The 23,961-nt window shown below is 37.0% G+C and overlaps 2 protein-coding genes across 3 annotated transcripts; both read right to left on the reverse strand.

Annotated features, from left to right (window-relative positions):
* Nucleotides 1-7,543: 7,543 nt before the first annotated feature.
* On the reverse strand, nt 7,544-9,964 carry LOC130799384 (uncharacterized). The gene is made up of 3 exons (XM_057662482.1): nt 9,910-9,964; nt 9,321-9,795; nt 7,544-9,221 (listed from the first exon to the last, which is right to left on the reverse strand). Exons 1-3 carry the CDS (start codon nt 9,962-9,964, stop codon nt 7,544-7,546), a joined length of 2,208 nt encoding a protein of 735 aa, XP_057518465.1.
* Nucleotides 9,965-17,395: 7,431 nt separating this feature from the next.
* On the reverse strand, nt 17,396-23,758 carry LOC130799480 (replication protein A 14 kDa subunit B-like). 2 transcript variants are annotated; one of them, XM_057662587.1, is made up of 3 exons: nt 22,448-23,271; nt 18,219-18,480; nt 17,396-18,027 (listed from the first exon to the last, which is right to left on the reverse strand). In XM_057662587.1, the coding sequence occupies exons 2-3, from the start codon at nt 18,475-18,477 to the stop codon at nt 17,963-17,965; spliced, it is 324 nt and encodes a 107-aa protein (XP_057518570.1). In that variant the 5' UTR covers nt 18,478-18,480; nt 22,448-23,271; the 3' UTR covers nt 17,396-17,962. The 2 variants fall into 2 exon arrangements, with proteins under 2 accessions (XP_057518570.1, XP_057518569.1); XM_057662586.1 differs by lacking the exon at nt 22,448-23,271 and adding an exon at nt 23,433-23,758 and having other exon boundaries at nt 17,397-18,027.
* Nucleotides 23,759-23,961: the final 203 nt, after the last annotated feature.

Raw genomic sequence — 23,961 nt, forward strand, 5'->3', positions numbered from 1 at the left:
CATTGCATCATTAGTAGTGGCATTATCAACAACAACAGCAGATATTTTATTTTCTAAACAATATTGAGACAAACAATCCATCATTACCTTTGCAATAACACCTCCGGTGTGAGGACAAGGCACATAGCAAAACCTATATAGAATTAAAATTAAAAGGATAAATGATAAAATTAAAAGTAACATGATTACCTGAGTAAATAAGTAAGATTTTACCTTAAGGTGCGATTTCGTAAGACCCATTGTTTATCAATAAAATGCGAAGTTATGACCATGTAACCCTTCTTCTGGTTGGTTGCAGTCCACATATCAGTAGTGATTGCAATTCTACTTTCATTATGATCGAGCAATTTATGTAGAGAAAGTTTTTCTTCTTTAAACATCTTCATGATATCTCGCTTTAATGTGGACCTAGAAATCATCTTAAAATTGGAATTAAGGCTTTCAACAAACCTCCTAAACCCAATATGATCCACCATAGACAATGGATACTCGTGCATAATAACCATGGAAACTAATTCCCTTCTCGAAAATTCTTGGTCGAACTCTTTAAGGTTGCTTTTACCACTATAATCCAAAGAACTTGACCCATCACATTCCTTCTTAACTCTTAAAGTTGTTTGACCACGTGCAAGATTCAAATGTCTTCCTGAACAAACTTTCTTTGCGTGTTTCAAGAGATGAGAAGTTCCACTACTACCACCAGTTACTAGACTAACACCACAATGCTTACAAACAGCTCTAGTCACACCATTTACTTCTTCTCTTACAAAATAATTCCATGCCTCAGAGGTTGTTTTCCTTCCCTTATCTTTTGTGCAAGAACTTGGAATACCATCAACATTATCATTAATGAACCCTTCTTCATCCACATTCAATGTATTTTTTGACTCCATACCAAAATCATTTTGTGGTTGTGCAACTGATTTGGACGTACATTGTGATTGATTTTCATCCATTATCTATACGAATACGACTATAAATCTAAATTTAAACACCTATTCAATCAATATATTTCATATCAAAACCATAACAATAAATCAAAACCATAACCATAACAATAAGAGGGGCTGAGGGCATACACACAATATCTCATATCAAAACCATAACAATACATTCCAAAACAAAGATAAATTAATACACACAGCATAAATTACAGTGAGGGCAGAGGGCATACAATCCAAAACAGAAAGCTAAAACTTACATATAAATCAAAAAAATTAACAATCATAACTTCATAAGTATTCTTGAGATCCCACAACATACACAATATCTGGCGAAAATTAATACACAATACAAAGATAAATTAAAGAAAAATTAAACAAAATCAAAGAAATGGAATACCTGGCGATGGCGATGGTGATGTCACAGAGGTGGAGCCGCGGAGGACTAGGGCCAGAGAAACTAGACAGATGTCGAGAAGTCGAGAAGGCGGAGGATTAGGGATTTAGAGGAGAAGTAGAGAAGGCGGAGGATTAGGGAAGTCGAGAAGGCGGAGCCGCGGAGGACTAGGGATTTAGAGGAGAAGTCGACTCGAGAAGGCACCGCACAGCCGCACAGGAGAAGTCGAGGACTCGAGATTGGAGAAGATGATGATGAGAATGAGAAGGCAGTCGAGGACTCAAGAAAAAATTAGGGTTTTCAAAGATTTTGTGATATTTGAGAATGAGAAGGCAGTCGGTCGGCACTCCCACTTCCCACTTCCCAGTTCCACGCGCCCTACAGTGAAAAATATAAAATTTAAATTTTAAAAGTTTAGGGTCCGGGTCCGGGTCCGGGTCTTCATCTTAAGACCCGGACCCGGACCCGTCAAAAAAATTTGGATCCAGACCCGGACCCGGATCCGACGGGTCTCAAAAATTAAGACCCAGACCCTTATAAAAGGGGCGGGTCCGGGGCGGGTCCTACAGGGTCCTGGACCCATGACCATCCCTAATAACGCCTTTCAAAAGAATACGTCACGACGGAACAAATCATCGTCGGCTTCACAAAACTTCAACTCTAACGAGGATCGTGGTTCCAGTGTTAACGGATCGATCTGACGGATACTAAAGGAGTATTCTCCCTACTGTACATCCAAAACTACGCAGCGGATCTATGGATCATACGAGGAGTCACATGGCTCCATACAAAAGAAATTTTACAACCCCAAAAGAAAACTTTACAAGTATCATAGAAGCTACAAGCATTAAGACGATTTATACACAATTGTTACGATCGTACTCCGCTCTTTCCCCAACGCAAAGCAAAAGAAGCTCCTATACCTGACATGCCAAGCTATGATCCTCCTGCTGCTCAATATAATGACCATAGTCATACGCGTCATAGCAGGAACATCATAGAGAGTCATGAACAAACAACAACAACATGCACACGTCAGTAATAAATAAAATTATAACAATTATAGTCATCGAACAAACTGTAGGTAACGATATAGTATGGCAATAATGAATCTACTCACTTGTCTAAACACTTCTATTTGTTCATAATTTCTCTTTCAACTGCTAACCTCTCAAGGTATATTCAAGGTAGTGGATCCTTTCTCTATTCATCGCATAGTGACACGGCCAAGGGCGTTATCGGCCTCCCGGCGCCCATTGGCAAAGTATGAGCTCATGCCCCCTCCAGCTGACCCACTCGGGTCTTACCTTCGGGAAAAACTAACACACTGGGGTACTAAACCAGTGAAGAGGCCACCATATTGGGGTTTGCAAGGCCCTCATGGTAACACCTCGTTCAAGGGGCGTTATCGGCCTCCCGGCGCCCATTGGCAAAGTATGAGCTCATGCCCCCTCCAACTGACCCACTCGGGTCTTACCTTCGGGAAAAACTAACACACTGGGGTACTAAACCAGTGAAGAGGCCACCATACTGGGGTTTGCAAGGCCCTCATGGTAACACCTCGGTCAAGGGGCGTTATCGGCCTCCCGGCGCCCAATGACCTAAGCATGCTCATACCCCCCTTACGGTGGTCCCGCCAAACCTCACCTAGGGGACTAATAAATCAACCGGACATAATCGAGCTGAGTCACGCCAACTAATCATAAATCAAGGCTCAATAAGTAGGAAAAACACTTCGATACTACACACAACTATGGTGCGTTCTCTACTATTTAGAAATTTGTTCTCATAGTCTCCTAATGCTTCCACTCTACTTACCTATATCACTATTTATGACCATCCACTAGCATGACTTACTTTCTGACGTTCTATAATTCTAATACGATGCATATAATCATGAAATATGGATAATACTTTGAAACAATGAATATGATAATTAATTACTGCGTGTACGTACCTGCAAGCGTCAATGCACGACCACAAGTTACAAAAAAAATCACCCAACTAAGGGGTCTACTTTCCTCTTATAAACTGGGAACCTATACAAGTTAGGAATAGAACTTATAAGTTCTCTTAGCTACTTTGTCATACCAGCTAAAACCCAAAGTAACCACTATCATCCGTTCATGACAAGGTACGCATCTCATTCAATCACCAAGCATAATCATCAATTCAACAATAACACAAGTTTTTCCATCAATTTAAGAATAAAAGGATTATGTAAATCGTTCCTTTATATTGACCAATTTGAGTTATATTGGTTCATGTTACCCAAAAAAAAAATAACAATTCACACTTAAATCTTACGATGTTAATATAGTGCTAATATGATGACAATGACAAATCTTAAAGTTACCACATCGTAATACCATTTATTACATTCTTTGAAGCTAAGAAAGCTACAATCAAACATCACAACGAGTAATTTTAGCAACTCTCAACAATAAGTTAGACACTATGCTCATGACTTATTGAAATTATGTATTTACAACATCAATAACAACCCAATAAGGTAGTAGCAATTCTCTACAATTAAATCAATAACAATTAGCAACTCCTACTTCCAATTAACAACCAAAACCATTTCTAGAGTCAATTGTAATCAAACACTTTACTAATTGCCACCACGATAATCAACAAAGTCTCAAACTACTTATAAGATTATTAAATAAATCATCACACCACCAAAGTAGCATACAAACACACACACACACTACTAATCAAAACTCTCTAAATAAACCCTAATTATTTTATTTCAATGATAATTCTTTTAACTACTACCCATACTAGAATTCAATGAGACTGATACAATACACAATCAACACACAACTCATGAACATGGTAGATTCTAATTAAAATTAGTAAATTAATCAATTGAAAAGTGAGATGCTTACAAAGATTAAAACTAGTAAGAATGGTGAAGAGGAGGATGAAGGTCGTGGTGGTGGTGCACGAAAGCCAAGAATGGCTTGAGAGGGCCTTAAATCGAACGGCAACAGGCGGCTCTTCGTGGTTCTGCTGCCGGCCAGCCACAGCGAGGGAGGAGGGAGAGAGGTCGTGATGGCTGCCGCTGTTGGGGAAGAAGGGCGCAGCCCTGCTGCTGGTGTTGTTGGCGGCTGGTTGCTGTGCGGGGAGAGGGAGGCGGCTGCTGGTGCAAGGAGGGAAGGAAAGGAGAAGGGAGAAGGAGAAAACGGCTTGTCTTCAATGTTTAGGGTTTCGTGGGTCTTTTTAACGTTTTTTTTTTTTTTAAATTATTATTATTATGCTTATTTTATTTCTTTTTATCTCGGTTCATTTTGTTGCGAGATCCAACTAAGAGACTCACCTTCGCGGCCTCACAAATTTTAATAAAATAATCATTTTGATTCGAACCTCTTTATTTGAGAAATCGTAACTATTCTTTTTAGTATATATATAAGTCGACGTTTAAATCCGTATGTGAAAGAAATTTATTAAAGCTAATTCGAAAATAATTAAATAATAATTGTAAAATCTTTAAAAAAAACTATTAAAATATTAAATAATTACGTCATTAAAATCTCGGGGTGTTACAGACTACCCCCCTTAAAAGGAGTTTCGTCCCCGAAACTGGCGCAACGAAGGTACTAATTGTGAAAATTTATATTTCTAATAACTCAAGAAGGTGTCTTAACGATTTTAAGCCAAAAGAATTAACTCCAAAATCGTGACCTCATTGACACTATTATACTTGCTCTATCCAAATATTCTTACATATTTCGTTCCGAACATTCATAATCATCTGAATTAACTCAACACCCAAACAAAGCATGTAAATGTCGCACAATTAACTTAACATAATCAATCAAAAGCATGTAAAAATCATACAATTGACTCGACACGATCAAACAAAAGCATGCAATTTTCTAATAGGTCGGTATCATAGAGGAGGAAATGCATGCAAATGCGCGAAGTTCTATCACATTCTACCCCCCTTAAAAACCTAGTTACGACCCCGTAACTTACTAACCTCGGGAAAAAGGTGTGGGTATTTCTCACGCATGGAATCCTCAGTTTCCCACGTTGCCTCCTGTGTGCGCTGGTTAGCCCATAGAACTTTCACCATCTTTATATCTTTTCTCCTCGTACTACGCACCTTCGAATCTAAGATCTTGATAGGTTTCTCTTCATAAGATAAATTCTCATCCAGATCTAAGGGCTCAGGGTCTAGCACATGAGATTTATCAGGAACATACCTCTTCAACTGTGAAATGTGAAACACATCATGAACCTTACCCAACTCATTGGGTAATGCTAGTCTGTATGCGACCATTCCTACTTTCTCTGTGACCTCATAAGGTCCTATAAACTTTGGGCTCAATTTTCCCCTCTTGCCAAACCTCATGACTCCCTTCATCGGTAAAACTCTCAATAACACATAATCCCCTACGGCGAACTCATCAGGTCTCCTCTTGAGATCTGCGTAGGATTTTTGTCGATCCTGGGGCGCTTTAAGTCTTTCTCGAATCATTTTTACTTGATCAGTCATCTCCTCTAACATAGCCGGTCCTAGAGTAACAGATTCACTGAAATCGTCCCAACATACAGGATTACGACAACGACGACCATACAAAACCTCAAAAGGTGCCATCTGGATGCTTGCCTGGTAACTATTGTTGTATGAAAATTCCACCATGTCTAGACACTCATCCCAAGATCCTTGCCTATCCAAGGCTACTGCTCGCAACATATCTTCAAGTGTTCTATTCGTGCGTTCAGTTTGCCCATCAGTAGCCGGGTGAAAAGATGTGCTCCTAAGAAGTTCCGTACCCAAAGCTTTCTGAAATGCTTCCCAAAATTTCGACACATATCTTGTATCAAGATCAGACACTATAGATCTAGGGACACCGTGGTATCGTACCACATTCTTAAGGTAAGCTCGAGCCAACTGATCCATATCCCACTGATTATTGATCAGAATGAACTTAGCACTCTTGGTGAGTCTATTCACGATCACCCATAACGTATCGTTTCCTGACTTAGTCCTCGGTAAACCCAAAACAAAATCCATTGATATGTCATCCCATTTCCAAACTGGAATATCCAAAGATTGCAGCAAACCTGCAGGCCTTTTATGCTCGCTCTTTACCTTCTGGCAAGTCAAACACTTGGAAACAAACTCAGCGATATCTCTTTTCATTCCCGACCACCAAAATGTCTGCTTCAAGTCTTGATACATTTTATCTCCTCCCGGATGAACAGAGTACTTTGAGCTATGAGCCTCTGTCAAGATCTTTTCCTTAAGCTCTGTGCAAGTAGAAGGTACACACCAGCGACCCTTATATCGAATGCTACTATCCTCGAATATCATGAATCCTTCAGATTTTCCTTCTCTAACCTGCTCTCTCATTTTCTCCAATAAGGAGTCACCCGCTTGATTTGTTAAAATTTCCTCAAAAATTGAAGGTCGAATGGATAAGGCTGCTAATCGGGACTCTAGCTCCCCACGCTGTACAATCTCGAGATTCAACCCTACCAAGTCTCTCTGCAACTCTCTAGGAACAGTCAAGGAAGCTAAGGAATGACAAGTCTTTCTACTCAAAGCATCGGCTACCACGTTGGCCTTACCCTCATGGTAATTAAACTCCACATCATAGTCGTTAATCAACTCTAGCCACCTTCGTTGCCTCATGTTCAAATTTTGTTGTGTATACAAGTATCGCAAGCTTTGATGGTCAGTATAAATTTTGCACTTCACTCCATACAAGTAATGTCTCCAAATCTTCAGAGCAAAGACAATGGCTGCTAGTTCTAGGTCATGAGTGGGATAATTGACTTCATGCGGTTTAAGTTGTCGTGATGCATAAGCAATAACCTTTCGATCTTGCATCAACACACACCCTAACCCATTTTTCGAGGCATCACTATACACAAGATATTCGGACGTGTTGTCTGGAAGGGTTAAAATCGGTGCAGTAGTCAATCTCTCCTTTAATGTTTGGAAGGCTCCCTCACACTCTTCGGTCCACTCAAATTTCTTGTCTTTCTTCATCAAATTAGTCATCGGTCGGGCAATCTTCGAGAAATCCTTCACAAATCTTCTATAGTAACCAGCCAAACCCAGAAATCTTCGAATCTCGGTCACATTTTTCGGTGTAGGCCAATCCCTCACTGCCTCAATCTTAGCTGGATCCACGGTAACTCCCTCTTTGGATACGAAATGCCCCAGAAATGATACTTTCTCAAGCTAAAACTCACACTTAGAAAATTTGGCATACAATTGATTCTCCCGAAGTATCTGCAATACTTGCCTCAAATGTTGCTCGTGCTCTCCCTCATCCTTTGAATACACCAAGATATCATCGATGAAGACTACGACAAACTTATCAAGACATGCACTGAATACCCGATTCATCAAACACATGAATGCTGCTGGTGCATTCGTCAGCCCAAATGGCATCACTGTAAACTCAAAATGCCCATAGCGAGTCCTAAAGGCCGTCTTGGGTATATCTCTCTCCGCTATTCTCAATTGATGATAGCCAGACCTCAAGTCAATCTTTGAAAACATTCCGGCTCCCTTAAGTTGGTCAAACAAGTCATCAATTCTCGGTAGAGGGTATTTGTTCTTCACAGTAACCTTGTTCAACTCACGGTAATCTATGCATAGTCTCATACTCCCATCCTTCTTGCGAACAAACAACACAGGTGCTCCCCAGGGCGAAACACTCGGTCGTATGTACCCTTTCTCCAACAACTCTTCTACTTGTTTTCTCAATTCTTCCATCTCTGCTGGTGCCATCCTATAGGGCGCTTTAGATATGGGTCCCGCTCCCGGTACTAAGTCTATGGTAAATTCAAAGTCCCGAGTAGGTGGCATTCCAGGTATTTCGTCTGGGAAGACATCCATAAACTCGTTTACGACGGGAACGGTCTCAAGAGTCATAACCTTATCCTCTATTCTTCGAACGTGACACAAGTAACAAGGCAATCCCTGCCTCAGCAGTCTCTTCATTCTCAAAGAAGATATCATTTTAGCCCGTGACCCCGGAGTGCCCTTGTTATACTTTACCCTTTTTCCTTTAGGTCCTACAAGCCTCACTTCTTGTTTGTCGCACTCAATCTCTGCCTTGAAATGACCTAACCAATCCATCCCAAGAATGATGTCTAAGTCATCCATATCGAGCTCATACAAGTTACTAGGGAAAACAACTCCTCCTATGATTAAAGGAACTCCTCTATATAACCTATTACACTGGAATAACTCCCCCGTTGGAATCGCTACTACATTAGAGGTGGATTCAGGGTTTTTTAATCCTAACTTCTTGATCTTTGATGTGCATACAAAAGAATCAGATGCTCCAGTATCAAACAATACTTTAACAGGTACTGAATTCACAAGGAACGTACCTGTCACCACATCCCTTGCCGACTCTGCCTCCTTACTGCTAATAGCTGTCAACCTCCCAGTAGTTGGATGAGTTACCGCCGTGCTGGCTCCTCCATTGCCATTCCGATTGTTGTTCCCATTAAGCCCTCCAGGCTTGAAGCTACCTTGAGGTGTGCGGTTTCCATTCCAATCCCTCTGGTGGTTCAGCTTCCTACTACCGTGGTCGTTTCCATTGTTGTTATTTCTGAAATTCCCCGGTCTGGAGCTTTGTTGCCCATTATGTTGTTGAGCTGGATGTCCATGCTTTGCAAAGAACTCATATTCTCGGTGTCCCAGCTTGCCACAATATTTGCACTCTACCAAATTTCCATTACAATCTTTCCCCGGGTGATTGTTGGGACACTTAGAGCAAAAGAAGACCCTCTCCTTGCCATGACGATCATTGACAACCTTTCGATCACTAGCACCTCCCAACTGAGGCTTACCATTTCTCCTATTTCCAAGGTGTTGCTCATTGAAGCTTCGATGCCTCTTGCTGTAATGAAAATTGTGTTGTTGATGGAAATTCTCTTTCCTCTTTTCCCCACTTGGGGCGGTCCCACTACTAGCCTCGGGCTCTTTTCCCTAATCCAACTTGAGCAAGCTCCCAACTTGAGCGGCTCTCTGATACATCGCATCCAATGTGGTGTACCTGTCACTATCAATGTGAACTTGCACCTGGTTCACTAATCCCAATTCAAATCTTTGCATCTTCTTTTCTTCGGTAGGGACGTCGTCAGGGCAGTATTTGACATATTCCATGAACTTCTTATAGTATTCATCCACGGACATCCCTCCCATCTCAAATCTGGCAAATTCATTGGACTTCTGCTTCCTTATATGTGGTGGGTAGAACTTTTCTCGAATCATCGTCTTGAAATCCTTCCAACTTAGCGGATTATCAGGATCACTCATCACACTATCTCTTGCATTCGACCACCAATAATCTGCCTCTTCTTGAAGGTAAAATGCAGCCTGGTCTACCCTCAAGTGCTCTGGGCATTGTACCACGTTAAACAATTTGTCAAATTCCCGTAACCAACCTTCCAAAGCTGCAGGTTCTCCAGTCCCTGAGTACGTAGGAGGTTTATTCTAAGAGATTCTCTTGCTCATAGAGGAAGCTGTCTCTGCGACCGGCTTGGACTTTGACCTCCTTTCCTCGGCCAGTTCCATAACCAGCTCACGTAGTGCCTTGTTAGAAGAGCGTTGTCTCAAACGTTTACTAGATAGTGGAGGCATTTCCTGTTAGCATCATCCAACACGAATACAAGTTTATTTCTCCATCTATGCCAAGGATAAAAGAAGAGGAAGAGTGGCGTCGGAGATATAACTCACGATCTAACGTATCTACATGTGTACTCCTACCTCTATGATAATCAACCATAATCAATACTGCACTTATCTTAAAGAATTTCGTAAATGAACAGTTAAAAAGACTGAATTCGCATATAAGAAAGAAATTTATCATATATAGATTCTCAAGTACCCAATCACGTATGCATAAACCTTCTCATACCAATAAGGTTCAATTAACATCACATTTAAGCATTATTATACAAATTTAGTAGATTATACCAAAACTTCACTAACACTAAATAATACTTAATATTGCAGAGAACGTAACTAGCATCTGTTAAACAAACCCATGTTCATAAGGGAGTCATAAGTATGAGCAACTTACACTTATGAATCTGATATCAAATTACTTAACTTATTATACTTATGCACATGCAATCATCATCACAACGCAAAACATAAGTCGTATATCTATCCTAAATCTACCCCAGCTCTAACGCGTGGCGTTAACTTCAAACAATTCCTTAAAGACTTTGGAATACGAGCGTCAAAGTAGGAACCACTGGCTCTGGTAACCACCTGTAACACCCCTGAATTTCCAACCCTTTCAACGAAACCAGAATCGTGAAGGAAGGGAGGAAATTCGGGTGTTACATAAAAAGAAAAGAAGAGAAAATACTTAACATAAATGCTAAGGATTAATTAAAAAGGGTGAGTGAGCGGAATTTCGACAGCATCTCTACTGAAAACTGAGGATGTGAATAGAATATATGTAGTTAAAATTGATTAACATGATTAAACTAATCTAAGGCCTATAACGCCTTTCAAAAGAATACGTCATGACGGAACAAATCATCGTCGGCTTCACAAAACTTCAACTCTAACGAGGATCGTGGTTCCAGTGTTAACGCATCGATCTGACGGATACTAAAGGAGTATTCTCCCTATTGTACATCCAAAACTACGCAGCGGATCTATGGATCATACGAGGAGTCACATGGCTCCATACAAAAGAAATTTTACAACCCCAAAAGAAAACTTTATAAGTATCATAGAAGCTACAAGCATTAAGACGATTTATACAAAATTGTTACGATCGTACTCCGCTCTTTCCCCAACGCAAAGCAAAAGAAGCTCCTATACCTGACATGCCAAGCTATGATCCTCCTGCTGCTCAACATAATGACCATAGTCATATGCGTCATAGCAGGAACATCATAGAGAGTCATGAACAAACAACAACAACATGCACACGTCAGTAATAAATAAAATTATAACAATTATAGTCATCGAACAAACTGTAGGTAACGATATAGTATGGCAATAATGAATCTACTCACTTGTCTAAACACTTCTATTTGTTCATAATTTCTCTTTCAACTGCTAACCTCTCAAGGTATATTCAAGGTAGTGGATCCTTTCTCTATTCATCGCATAGTGACACGGCCAAGGGCGTTATCGGCCTCCCGGCGCCCATTGGCAAAGTATGAGCTCATGCCCCCTCCAGCTGACCCACTCGGGTCTTACCTTCGGGAAAAACTAACACACTGGGGTACTAAACCAGTGAAGAGGCCACCATATTGGGGTTTGCAAGGCCCTCATGGTAACACCTCGTTCAAGGGGCGTTATCGGCCTCCCGGCGCCCATTGGCAAAGTATGAGCTCATGCCCCCTCCAACTGACCCACTCGGGTCTTACCTTGGGAAAAACTAACACACTGGGGTACTAAACCAGTGAAGAGGCCACCATACTGGGGTTTGCAAGGCCCTCATGGTAACACCTCGGTCAAGGGGCGTTATCGGCCTCCCGGCGCCCAATGACCTAAGCATGCTCATACCCCCCTTACGGTGGTCCCGCCAAACCTCACCTAGGGGACTAATAAATCAACCGGACATAATCGAGCTGAGTCACGCCAACTAATCATAAATCAAGGCTCAATAAGTAGGAAAAACACTTCGATACTACACACAACTATGGTGCGTTCTCTACTATTTAGAAATTTGTTCTCATAGTCTCCTAATGCTTCCACTCTACTTACCTATATCACTATTTATGACCATCCACTAGCATGACTTACTTTCTGACGTTCTATAATTCTAATACGATGCATATAATCATGAAATATGGATAATACTTTGAAACAATGAATATGATAATTAATTACTGCGTGTACGTACCTGCAAGCGTCAATGCACGACCACAAGTTACAAAAAAAATCACCCAACTAAGGGGTCTACTTTCCTCTTATAAACTGGGAACCTATACAAGTTAGGAATAGAACTTATAAGTTCTCTTAGCTACTTTGTCATACCAGCTAAAACCCAAAGTAACCACTATCATCCGTTCATGACAAGGTACGCATCTCATTCAATCACCAAGCATAATCATCAATTCAACAATAACACAAGTTTTTCCATCAATTTAAGAATAAAAGGATTATGTAAATCGTTCCTTTATATTGACCAATTTGAGTTATATTGGTTCATGTTACCCAAAAAAAAAATAACAATTCACACTTAAATCTTACGATGTTAATATAGTGCTAATATGATGACAATGACAAATCTTAAAGTTACCACATCGTAATACCATTTATTACATTCTTTGAAGCTAAGAAAGCTACAATCAAACATCACAACGAGTAATTTTAGCAACTCTCAACAATAAGTTAGACACTATGCTCATGACTTATTGAAATTATGTATTTACAACATCAATAACAACCCAATAAGGTAGTAGCAATTCTCTACAATTAAATCAATAACAATTAGCAACTCCTACTTCCAATTAACAACCAAAACCATTTCTAGAGTCAATTGTAATCAAACACTTTACTAATTGCCACCACGATAATCAACAAAGTCTCAAACTACTTATAAGATTATTAAATAAATCATCACACCACCAAAGTAGCATACAAACACACACACACACTACTAATCAAAACTCTCTAAATAAACCCTAATTATTTTATTTCAATGATAATTCTTTTAACTACTACCCATACTAGAATTCAATGAGACTGATACAATACACAATCAACACACAACTCATGAACATGGTAGATTCTAATTAAAATTAGTAAATTAATCAATTGAAAAGTGAGATGCTTACAAAGATTAAAACTAGTAAGAATGGTGAAGAGGAGGATGAAGGTCGTGGTGGTGGTGCACGAAAGCCAAGAATGGCTTGAGAGGGCCTTAAATCGAACGGCAACAGGCGGCTCTTCGTGGTTCTGCTGCCGGCCAGCCACAGCGAGGGAGGAGGGAGAGAGGTCGTGGTGGCTGCTGCTGTTGGGGAAGAAGGGCGCAGCCCTGCTGCTGGTGTTGTTGGCGGCTTGTTGCTGTGCGGGGAGAGGGAGGCGGCTGCTGGTGCAAGGAGGGAAGGAAAGGAGAAGGGAGAAGGAGAAAACGGCTTGTCTTCAATGTTTAGGGTTTCGTGGGTCTTTTTAACGTTTTTTTTTTTTTTAAATTATTATTATTATGCTTATTTTATTTCTTTTTATCTCGGTTCATTTTGTTGCGAGATCCAACTAAGAGACTCACCTTCGCGGCCTCACACATTTTAATAAAATAATCATTTTGATTCGAACCTGTTTATTTGAAAAATCGTAACTATTCTTTTTAGTATATATATAAGTCGACATTTAAATCCGTATGTGAAAGAAATTTATTAAAGCTAATTCGAAAATAATTAAATAATAATTGTAAAATCTTTAAAAAAAACTATTAAAATATTAAATAATTATGTCATTAAAATCTCGGGGTGTTACATGTCGACTTTGGAAGTTCATTTCCCTTAGGAAGCATCTCACCTAACGCTTCTAATAACATTATGAAACTAGCGTCACTCCAATTGAACTTTGAATTAATGTTGAAAATTGTCAACACTGCTGTTTGGTGAACTTTGTACATCCAGGGTACAAAGGCTTTTGAGAAGCCTCTGTCAACAAGTCAAAAACACAAGGACGTTTTCCTAACTCATCCTCGACTCTCTCCATCATCTCATCAACACGATCCACATCCTTATCGACATTCTCTTCATCTGTCTCATACCCATCAACATGATGTACTACATCCTCATTGACATTAGCCACATTGACGTCCTCAACAACACTTTTCTCTTTGTAAACTCCCTCCTGACCATGCTACACCCAAATATGATATAGAGGCCTAAACCCACGTTGAACACGTCAAAGTATGTGCTCCCTAAGGATATCAACACTATCTACCTTTGATACATTGCCACAAGTGACACATGGGCAATAAAAACCAACTCCCCCCGTCCTAACTTGATATTCAACCGCAATACTACAAAATTATAATACGCCATCAATAAATTCTGACGATTCAATGCTTGCATACGTCATCCTAATTAGTGTGATTAATTAATTCAAAACAAGATTAATAACAACTTTTAACATATATACTTAACGAACTCTAATTAACCACAAATTTAAGTAATAATCATTCATTTAACCCTAATTTACAATATTAATAATAAACCATCATAATCTATAAATTGTTCAGAAGATATGTATATTCTAATAAGAAGATTGTTTTAACCCAAGTAATAATAAATTTAACCATAAACAACCCTAATTAAACCTAATTTACAGACTATAAAAAAATTATGATAAATTTAAAACTTAAAAACCACAACTACATACACATAAGAAATTACTTAAAAATATAACAAAACATGAAATGTATGATAAATTTAAAACTTAAAAACAACAACTACATAGACATTGATAAATTATGATAAATTTAAACCTAATTTACATAAACAAAATGAAAATTATACCTTGAATTTTCGTGGGTTTTAGGTTTTGTATAACCTATGCAATGAAAAAAAATTAGTATAAGAAAAACTAAGCCCTAAAACACAATTAATGAAGCTTGAACAAGAATGGGTTTGAGAACTAAGCTTTAAAAAATTATACCTTGAAGAAGAGCAAGAACTAAGCCCAAATTTTGTGGGCTTTTCGTGGGTTTAAGAAGAGCAACAACAATGTACGTACGGTCGTGCAGTTTGAAGCAGTAGATGATGAAGAAGAGCAAGAATGATGAAAAAGAGCAAGAAAAAAGATGATGAAGAAGAGGGATTAAAGAGAAGAAACAGTCGTGGGTTTTTTGAAGAAGGTTTTGAAAGAGAATGAAACAGTCGTGTTTTTGAATAATGAAACAGCAGAATGAATAATGATTGTTTTGCAGTTTAACATTAAAAGGCGGCTTTTTGAAGAGCTTATATGCTCCGGGCAAAGCAAAAACCGCAGCATTTGATGATCCACAAGCTTATATGCTGCGGGCAACTAGAAAACCGCAGCATTTGTTGACTATTTTTTTTTCCTAATTCTTTTTCCTATTTATTGCTGCGTATAATAAAAACCGCAGCAAATGATTAGCAGCAGATACATTTTTTTCCACTAGTGGAGGGTACTTTAGTAACTTAACCTTACTTCTTAAATCAATTTAACGGAAAAACATCTAATGTTAAATAATCATGTTACTGCTCATTTAAGTATAACCGTATGATGTTACACTGTGAAAGTTTATTTTAAGAATTTCTAGCATTGACGTTTTTTAAAAGCTAATTGTTATCATACAGAATATCCATTTCTTTAAAGATATCCAAAATATTTATCATACTTCTTGTTGTGGTCCTGCGATACTTTCTTCGACTGCTCCAAAATAAATACAAATGTTTAAATATACATAATGCTTTGTATATTTATATTTTTGTGGGACGTGTATTCTTCACCTACATATACTAACACTCATGTCTCACTAATCTCTTATTTTTGTGAACACTCACAACCTTAACTTTTTGTGAGCACACTTCCTTACAAGCATTTCAAGGTGTATTTATAAACTTGCTTGGTGGGTGCATGTGTTGTTAACTTTTTCTCATTCGTTTTATCTAAAATTCTCTAGATAACTCATATTTAACGTAGAACTTTTATGCTTAGAATACCATTTTCCAGATTTGTTTTCTAGATTATCTTACAACACTTTCCTTTTTCTACATTTATGTCCTAATATTTCCATTTTCTCATCACAACACTCGCACAATCCTTGCCCCCATTTTTCATATAGTTCTTCTATAGAGAAACATTTGAATGAATGTATAACATTGTACCTCACAAGTCACAGCCATCCTAGCTTTTGTAAAGGCGGAATTTCAGCACCTAAGTCCCAAAAAAATTATATGTTGGATCGACCTCATAAACGTCCATCTTTAGTGCCATGTTATATAGGTTGCATATGCTGGTGGTGTCGCTCCTGTCGAAGGAGCGCTGCTCTAATGCTAATGTAATGCTTTGGGTGTTGATCATGGTGTGGGATAATGGTTTATGGGTCTTTGTAGGTGATTGACGTTGCTTTGGGATGATGACAACGAATGAGTATTAAAAAAAGCCATTTTAAAATGAACAAAAATATAACATGGAAATTAAGAAGAATGTAATAATATTATATTGGGTAAATGAACAAGAACCCAACAAGTGAGCTATTCTAGTGATTTCAGCGCTACCTAAAGTAAACACATTCTTGGCAATGCAAAAGCATAATTATATTCTTCCGTCTCCCCTTTCTTATATCACAAAAACTTGGATGAGACAATCTCATTATGAGACCGTCAATTTGGATCGGCTCAATTCGCGTGTGTAATAACCCTACATGTTTTTTCTCATTTTTTCCATTTTCTGAGCATTTATCAATTTTGACCTTAAATATATAAATTTTGACCTTAAGTGTATCAACTTCAACTTAAATTAAGCCTTAAATAGAACAATTAAAATAAAAAATTTCAATTTTGACCTAAAATTGATCAAGTTCGATGATAAATTGATGAATTTCTACCTAAATATTATTTTTTTCTGCAATTTTAGAATGGAGGTAATATAGTGGTAGTGTTCTATGGTTGAATCTCAAACAACAACTGTATGGTATAACACTATCAATAATAGTGTTAAAACATTGCTCATTATAAGTACTCTTATTCGATGCAACATGATGGTTCTAATGGAATAAGAAACATAAGAGTACTTGTACTCTTTAATTATCGATCAATAATAGTGGTATTGCTCTTCCCCCAACAAATTTCAGTTTATAATGGATTTTGAAATAACGTTGTAGGTGTAATGTTTGCTAACCTTGGATGTGAAGGTAGAAGAAGTGTCGATTTTTAATTATGTTTGCCAATCGATTCAGTGAATGCTCTTGGAAATGACCAAGAGTTCATAACTTTTAAAAAATTTCAATTTTGATCTAAGGATGATTAATTCAAAACTTTGATTAGTTACGATCAGTTATAACTTATAAAAAAATTCAATTTTAACCTTAAATATATCAATTATGACCTCAAATAGATCAAGCATTGAGCGCATATTGAGAAAAAAATTATAATTGGGGTGATTAAGCTATTCGTCTCATATTGAAATCGTCTCGTGCTATTCTTATACATACATGATATTGAATTAATTTTCCCCTCTTCTTTGTTATATATACATGAAATGGATTGACTTCCTAGCAAGAAACAAAGTAATAATTAATTAAAATAACAAACTAAAATACTGATTTGAGACACTTCATTCTCAATTGTCAATATCTCTTTCCATCGGTGAGTGATTCCAATTCAAGACTCCCTGATGTTACGTGGTCGTTTTCTTCAGTCCTTGAAACGGTTGGAAGATTCATGTTTGGCTTCAATGTTGTAGACTACACAACTTGTAATGTAAAGAAAATGCTTTTAAAACATACAATTAAAATTTAATATACTAAACTAAACGTTCCACTGATTTTTTAGATGAACAGATCAAAGTTGCTTAAGCTTACTGAAAAACCGCTATTAGTTCTAGATAAACCGAAACTACATTGATTAAGAGCTAGAGTAAAAGAACAGGCCATCAATAGTTAACCAAAGTCCATAGCTCAAAGCCTTAAAGGAACAAGTGTTTATATTCCCCGTTAGCAAGCTGGCATAGCTCATTATAGTTCTGTGCATCTGTAACAAACCCAAAAAAGAAAACAAAATGAGAACACATTAGCAGTTCAGGTCATGCCATGCATTCAAAGTACATATTGCTATGGCCAAAACTATGAAAGGATCAAATTATGTGTATAGTAGCCAATGAAAGATATACTTCGTTTGCCGTATGGGTTGACAAGATAAAAAAGAAAATTGTATTTGCATACCAAAATTATCACCAAAGTTGGTCAATATCTCAGCACGAACAGATTGGTTACTGTCTGCTATACCAATAGCCTCAACATATGTGGTGAGTGGCTGAGTTGGTTGTGAGTTCTTAGTGATAACCTGTTGATTATCAGTTGATTTTCCGATTATAGATCCTGCATCTGATTGCATCACCTGAACAACTATGCGAACTTTCCGCCCAATAAACATACGAAGCAATTCCCCATTGACAAAAACTGCAGGACTTGAGGTATCCATATTCTGTAAATGTATGACATGCGATAAGAACACACTTCACTTCAGAGCCTAATCATTTTCAATATAGAGAAGTAGACATAATGGAACAACAATGCAAGTAACAGGTACATATTTCTCTAGATAACAACCCAAAGTTAGTATAAAACCTTCTGTATAAAAATTAATAATTCTTCTTCGCTTTTAGTAACATATAATGGGGCAATGGGGTAAACCTCAACTTATATGCAAAAAATGCAATTAACCGTATATTAACTAGCTTGACATTCTCTCAGCGTGATAGCTCAGATATAGAGATTGTTAAATGTCAAGGACTAATCAAACTAGCAAGAAAAATTCAAGTCTCCAACCATACTATAGCCGCCAAGAATATTCTTTATAGCAGGGGAATTCCATCTTCCTACCTAATACACTTGAAAGAACGTCATATCTAATTCATTACCCCAAAAAAGATGGTCATTTTGGGAATATGAATGTTTCAAAACATTGTCAAATCTTCCTGCGATAGAGTTAAAATTTTTGGTTTCCTTGATATATACTTCATGTGAATAATAACTAAAAGTCTCTTTGACTATTTGGGAAACGATTAGAATGCCATTTAATATAAAATACATTAGACGAAAAAGTAGCAGAGCTTCCAAAAGGACTCTAAAAGTGCCACAAATACAATGACTTGTGCATAAGTCAGCATAACCTGCGTTCCACAGAAGCGGTCAACACTTGAGAAGTGGCCAACTTACATCGAAAAGATGGGCATTTTCACTGGTAGCATGTTAGAAACTTTAATGTTTTATACCATAGAAATAAGACAAATTAATGAGACAAACTAAAAAGAAAAATAGAGTAAATTTCATATTAGAGAGGTAGTATTATGATATGAATATGGAGGTAGGAATAAATTAAACACTAAATTGTACTCTTGGAGTCTTGATGGTTAATTTCCGAAAGTTAATACAAAAAGAAAGAAAGTGAAAACAAAGATGAAAGAAGGACATGAGCAAGTTCGGCAAGTTGTAAATTGCAAAACAAAAAACTAGATATGTACTCATTGATCGTCAGATCCTTTTTTATAAAAACTAAGTTTTTACAATAAACTAGTCAGTCAGGGTACTATTTCTACTTACATTTAAAATTACTAGTACTACTACTTTCTTCGTCGTATTTAATTCGCACATCTTTTACAGATACATAATATTATAACTTGTAGTTCATAAATAAGACATGTAACAAGTATGGTAAAAAAGTATGTGAATGAGTTTATGAAGAATGAGTTCATAAGAAAATTGTAAAGAACGTAGGCTGTCAAAAGGGAAAATAGAGCAAAATAAATGAGATAACCCAAAATAAAAACCAAATACAGAATAAATGGTACAGAAGGAGCATAAAACTGCCCTTATTTTGAGGGAGAGTTGGTGAAATTGCCAATATCACCTTAAATATCTATTTTTTTTTATAATTAAATTAGAATTTCTTCAATTAAAAATGCAGCCTAAAACTCTACTCTCTCCGTATTCGACATAGCCATAGGTGTCTTATTTGAAATTTTTATTTATAATAAAACTAGAAATATTACGGGATGAATAAAAAATATATTGACACATGTGCCGAACTGGGTCACATGGGACACTTAAGGTTGAACAAAGGAGTACAGTAGTACTTTGTTTCAAAATGAGGAAATACAGCAAGTTTTCCGATAACCAAAGGCTATAAATTAGTAGACTGTGTTTCAGATCTTACAAAAGAAGAGACAATCAATAAACAAATACTCTGGTCAGTCCTAATTTAGTGTTTAATTTTATGTAGCCATTTTGTATTACCATATAACTTTGATGTTTTACACCATCATTTCGTGTAGCATTCACAATTTCCACACAAAATTTTACACTATCAAATCACTCATATACTTCAATCCCATTTTCAATCTCATCTAGCAACTGATTGGGCTAGAACCAAGGAGGGCTCTCTCTGGCTTGCAATGAATGCAATTTTTAATGCTTATCCTGACCTGGAATGGTATATGATTGAACCCTTCTTGGCTCCAGAAACTCCAGTCACTTTGTGCATTCCCACCCTAATGGCCCAATAAAAAGCATCATCTGGCCAGGGAACTGTTACTTCTACTCCTTCTGCCTCGACGACTCCTCCAGCCAGCTAATCAAGAACTTTTATTTTTATTATCTCCTGGAAGTTTCAAAAATTTTGCTGTATATTGAATACTTCCAGTTATTTGTAATTTTTATTTTCTATTGAATGAATGAACATTTGACTATCTTGATCATTTTTCACTTTGCAAACTTTTCATCAGTTGATAATACTTCCGTATATTCATCTCCATAACTTGAAGAGGATTCTGACTAACAACTCATATGACTTGAAGAAGTATCTGAACAAATAACTCACAAGTCTTTTCTTAATCTGTTCTTGCCAAATAATCTTCAATCAAGTTAGGTCATTGTTTATGTAACCCAAACGAATCATATCTCAAGCCATAACCTCTAAAGGGGTGTCACAAGGTCTAAACTTAACTATAAAAGCTAATATGGAGAACAAACAGCTAAATTACAGTCCCAAATATTACCTGAATCTACATAAGTCCGAGATAAGTCTACAGAACCAAACTATTACAAAATTCTACTATAGAAGGGCTCATCTAGACCTGGGAAAATTTGATCCGACCCGAAAATGAACCCGATACCCGACCCGACAAAACCCGAACCCGACCGACCCGAAATCGACTTAATCCGAAAATGACCCGACCGGAAACCGACCCGTTTTGACAGATTTAATATCAATTTTTAGAGTAATTTCAATGTTAGAATTCATTTCAAATAAAATTTTAGTTTTCAAAGTATCTCAACATATTGAGTATATCACTTGAACCCTAAAACTCATCAATAGATCTCAAAAAACACGTATTTAACGTCTTTTTAGCCATCGTAATTATTTTTCTTTAAAAACAGGACGTTATAATCATCTTAATTGAATATATGTATCTTGTTAAATCAGTCAAATGAGTTTTTAATTCTTCTACATTTCAGTAAGCAAATCAATATAATTTATACGAACGTTTCGCACGTTTGAATGAGCTTTTCAGAAAACGAATGTCGCTACCCTAAATTATAAAACGCGTATCTTATAAGACGAAATAAGTACTTAGTTGTATATCTTTCCAACATGAAAATTGTGAAGATAATTTTAACGTCATTTTTATCTAACGTTACAATTATAATAAACAAAATAACTTTTATAAAGCGCGTATCTTACAAGTCTTTCAAAATAAGTATTAATTCCCCTATTTTTCTTGCACTTAAATGAACCTGACATACCAACTATTTTTTGAAAATCGTACATGTAATTTCTCTAATGATTTTTTTTAGACATTTTAATGATTTTTTTTTATGTTGAATTAGTCGATTGGATATTCTAATGATTTATGGTAACCCGTTGGGTCAATCCGAACCTACCCGAAACCCAGAGTGATCCGACCTGAAACTGACCAGATCCGAAACTGACCCGACCCGAAAATGACCCGACCGAAATTGATCCGACCCAAAACCCGACCGACCGACCGTTTTCCCAGGTCTAGGCTCGTCGATGAAGTTGTCTCCTGAACCCATTATATTACCAATAACAAACATTTTTCACCAATTTCTTAATTAAAATGTCCATCATTTTCATTCTAATCATTAAGATTCATCCAACTTTAATAGAATATATATGTATACATATATATATATATATATATATATATATATATATATATATATATATATATATATATATATATATGTGTGTGTGTGTAATACTTCATGAAACTAATTCATTCATTCATATCCTAATGTATTTTTCTATAAGTAATTATACTAGAACAAGGAGGGTATCAATATATATGTACCCAAACATAAATAGAAATGGTATATATAAAAAACCAAGGGATTATTTAGAAATGGAAAAGTTAAAAGAAAATTGATACCTTCCTCTAAGAGTTCAGATTTAAAAAGAAAGATCAATATTGTTGTTTGCACTTCCTTATTGCTGAGTTTTCAAAACAACCCGAATTAGGGTTGTGGTGTTTGTTCCTCTTTTCGAACAAGAATCGGGAGGAAGGAGAATAATGATGGCTTGTTGCTCTAAAGAACCCAGGTAAAAGAACAAAGATAAATTATGTTATTTTATGAGAAATTCAAACGCTGCTTGCAGGGACAAATCCAAGGCTCAAACTTCCACCAGGGAATCAAGCTTCAACAACATTATGCCCCTATAGAATGGGGCTGCAAATTACATCCCACCAGGGAATCAAAAGTATAACTCAACACTTATATCTGACCATGAATGACATTTTGGTGTCTAATGTAAAAGTTGATCCCTTCAATAAAATGGTGTTCATTGGATGTTTAAACTAATTTTGAAAGAAATCAGAGAGCAAAGAAGCATTTCCAATAAGTTCTTTAACCAATAACTCTAAAATAAATCTTGGGGTGGTCAAACAGCTAAACCTTCAAATCATTTTCACGCTCTTGGATAAGCTCTTTCCAATTTCCACTAAAAGATGGTAAAAGACCTTTCTAATAACACGCAACTTTTCCAATCATCCAAATATAAATAAAACAAAGTTAAAAGAAATGTATCTATCATATAAAAACTAAAAGTGGTTCTACTAAAGGAATATGTTAGATCAAACAACCTGGCTTCAACAGTAGCCAGGATCTCAGGGATGTAATAATCCTTAAACCATAGCAAGTAGATCTTGAAATCAAACAATTCATAGATATTTAATCAAGCACAATGACACATATCGTAAAACCAAACACATTCACTGATTCACAAATCACAATACATATTAACATTCCAAATTCCAAAGTTATAATAAGTAAAAACATATTAATAATTGAAGAAACTGAATTTGAAATTTGAATTAAAAAAAAATCTTTTGAGGATTTTAAAAATCAAAATAATACCTGAAATTGAATTGAAGGTGGATTGGTCTGGTGGTGTTTACAGTTCACGGTGGCCGTCAGAGTCGGTGGGCCTAATGGCCTTGACCTCACGCTTATTGGTTCACGGTAGCAGAAACAGTGGGCAGTGGCCTTGTGAAGTGCGAACAATGAACTGGGTTATAGAAATTTTAGGGAACAACGAACAGCAGTGAAGGGTGACGTCTGGCGTGTGGCAAGAGATGCCGGCGAAGGGTGGGTGGAGTCGGTCGTCACTCCTCCGGTCGTGGGTGGGTGACTGGGTCTCAGGGATTTTGTTCGTGGGTTTGAGAAGAGAAAATTATTGAAATAGATATGCTAATTTATTAAAAAAAAGAACGTAATAAGAGGCAAATCAACTTGTTTTAAAAAATAAGCGTCCAATTTCTAAATCTGAGGTTTGTTCTGTTTATAGTTAGTAACTGCGAATAAGTGCTTAATTTTTTAAAAAGGCAAAGAAGCTGTTGCTGTTGACATTTTTACCCTGTTCGCAGTCACTAATAAGCCCATTCGA

This window comes from Amaranthus tricolor, chromosome 14 (assembly GCF_026212465.1).
Source record: "Amaranthus tricolor cultivar Red isolate AtriRed21 chromosome 14, ASM2621246v1, whole genome shotgun sequence".
Classification (NCBI taxonomy): Eukaryota; Viridiplantae; Streptophyta; class Magnoliopsida; order Caryophyllales; family Amaranthaceae; genus Amaranthus; species Amaranthus tricolor.

Bases quoted from the DNA above. Each gene is read 5' to 3' on its own strand.
- LOC130799480 (XM_057662587.1), bottom strand. From the start codon at position 18,477: ATGGATACCTCAAGTCCTGCAGTTTTTGTCAATGGGGAATTGCTTCGT. The intron at 18,028-18,218 runs GTATGCAAATAC...GGTTTGTTACAG, and splicing joins CAACTTTGGTGATAATTTTG to ATGCACAGAACTATAATGAG.
- LOC130799384 (XM_057662482.1), bottom strand. From the start codon at position 9,964: ATGCCTCCACTATCTAGTAAACGTTTGAGACAACGCTCTTCTAACAAG. The intron at 9,796-9,909 runs GTGAGCTGGTTA...CTACGTACTCAG, and splicing joins CTCTTCTAACAAGGCACTAC to GGACTGGAGAACCTGCAGCT. The intron at 9,222-9,320 runs GTTGGATTAGGG...TTTTCATTACAG, and splicing joins CAAGTTGGGAGCTTGCTCAA to CAAGAGGCATCGAAGCTTCA.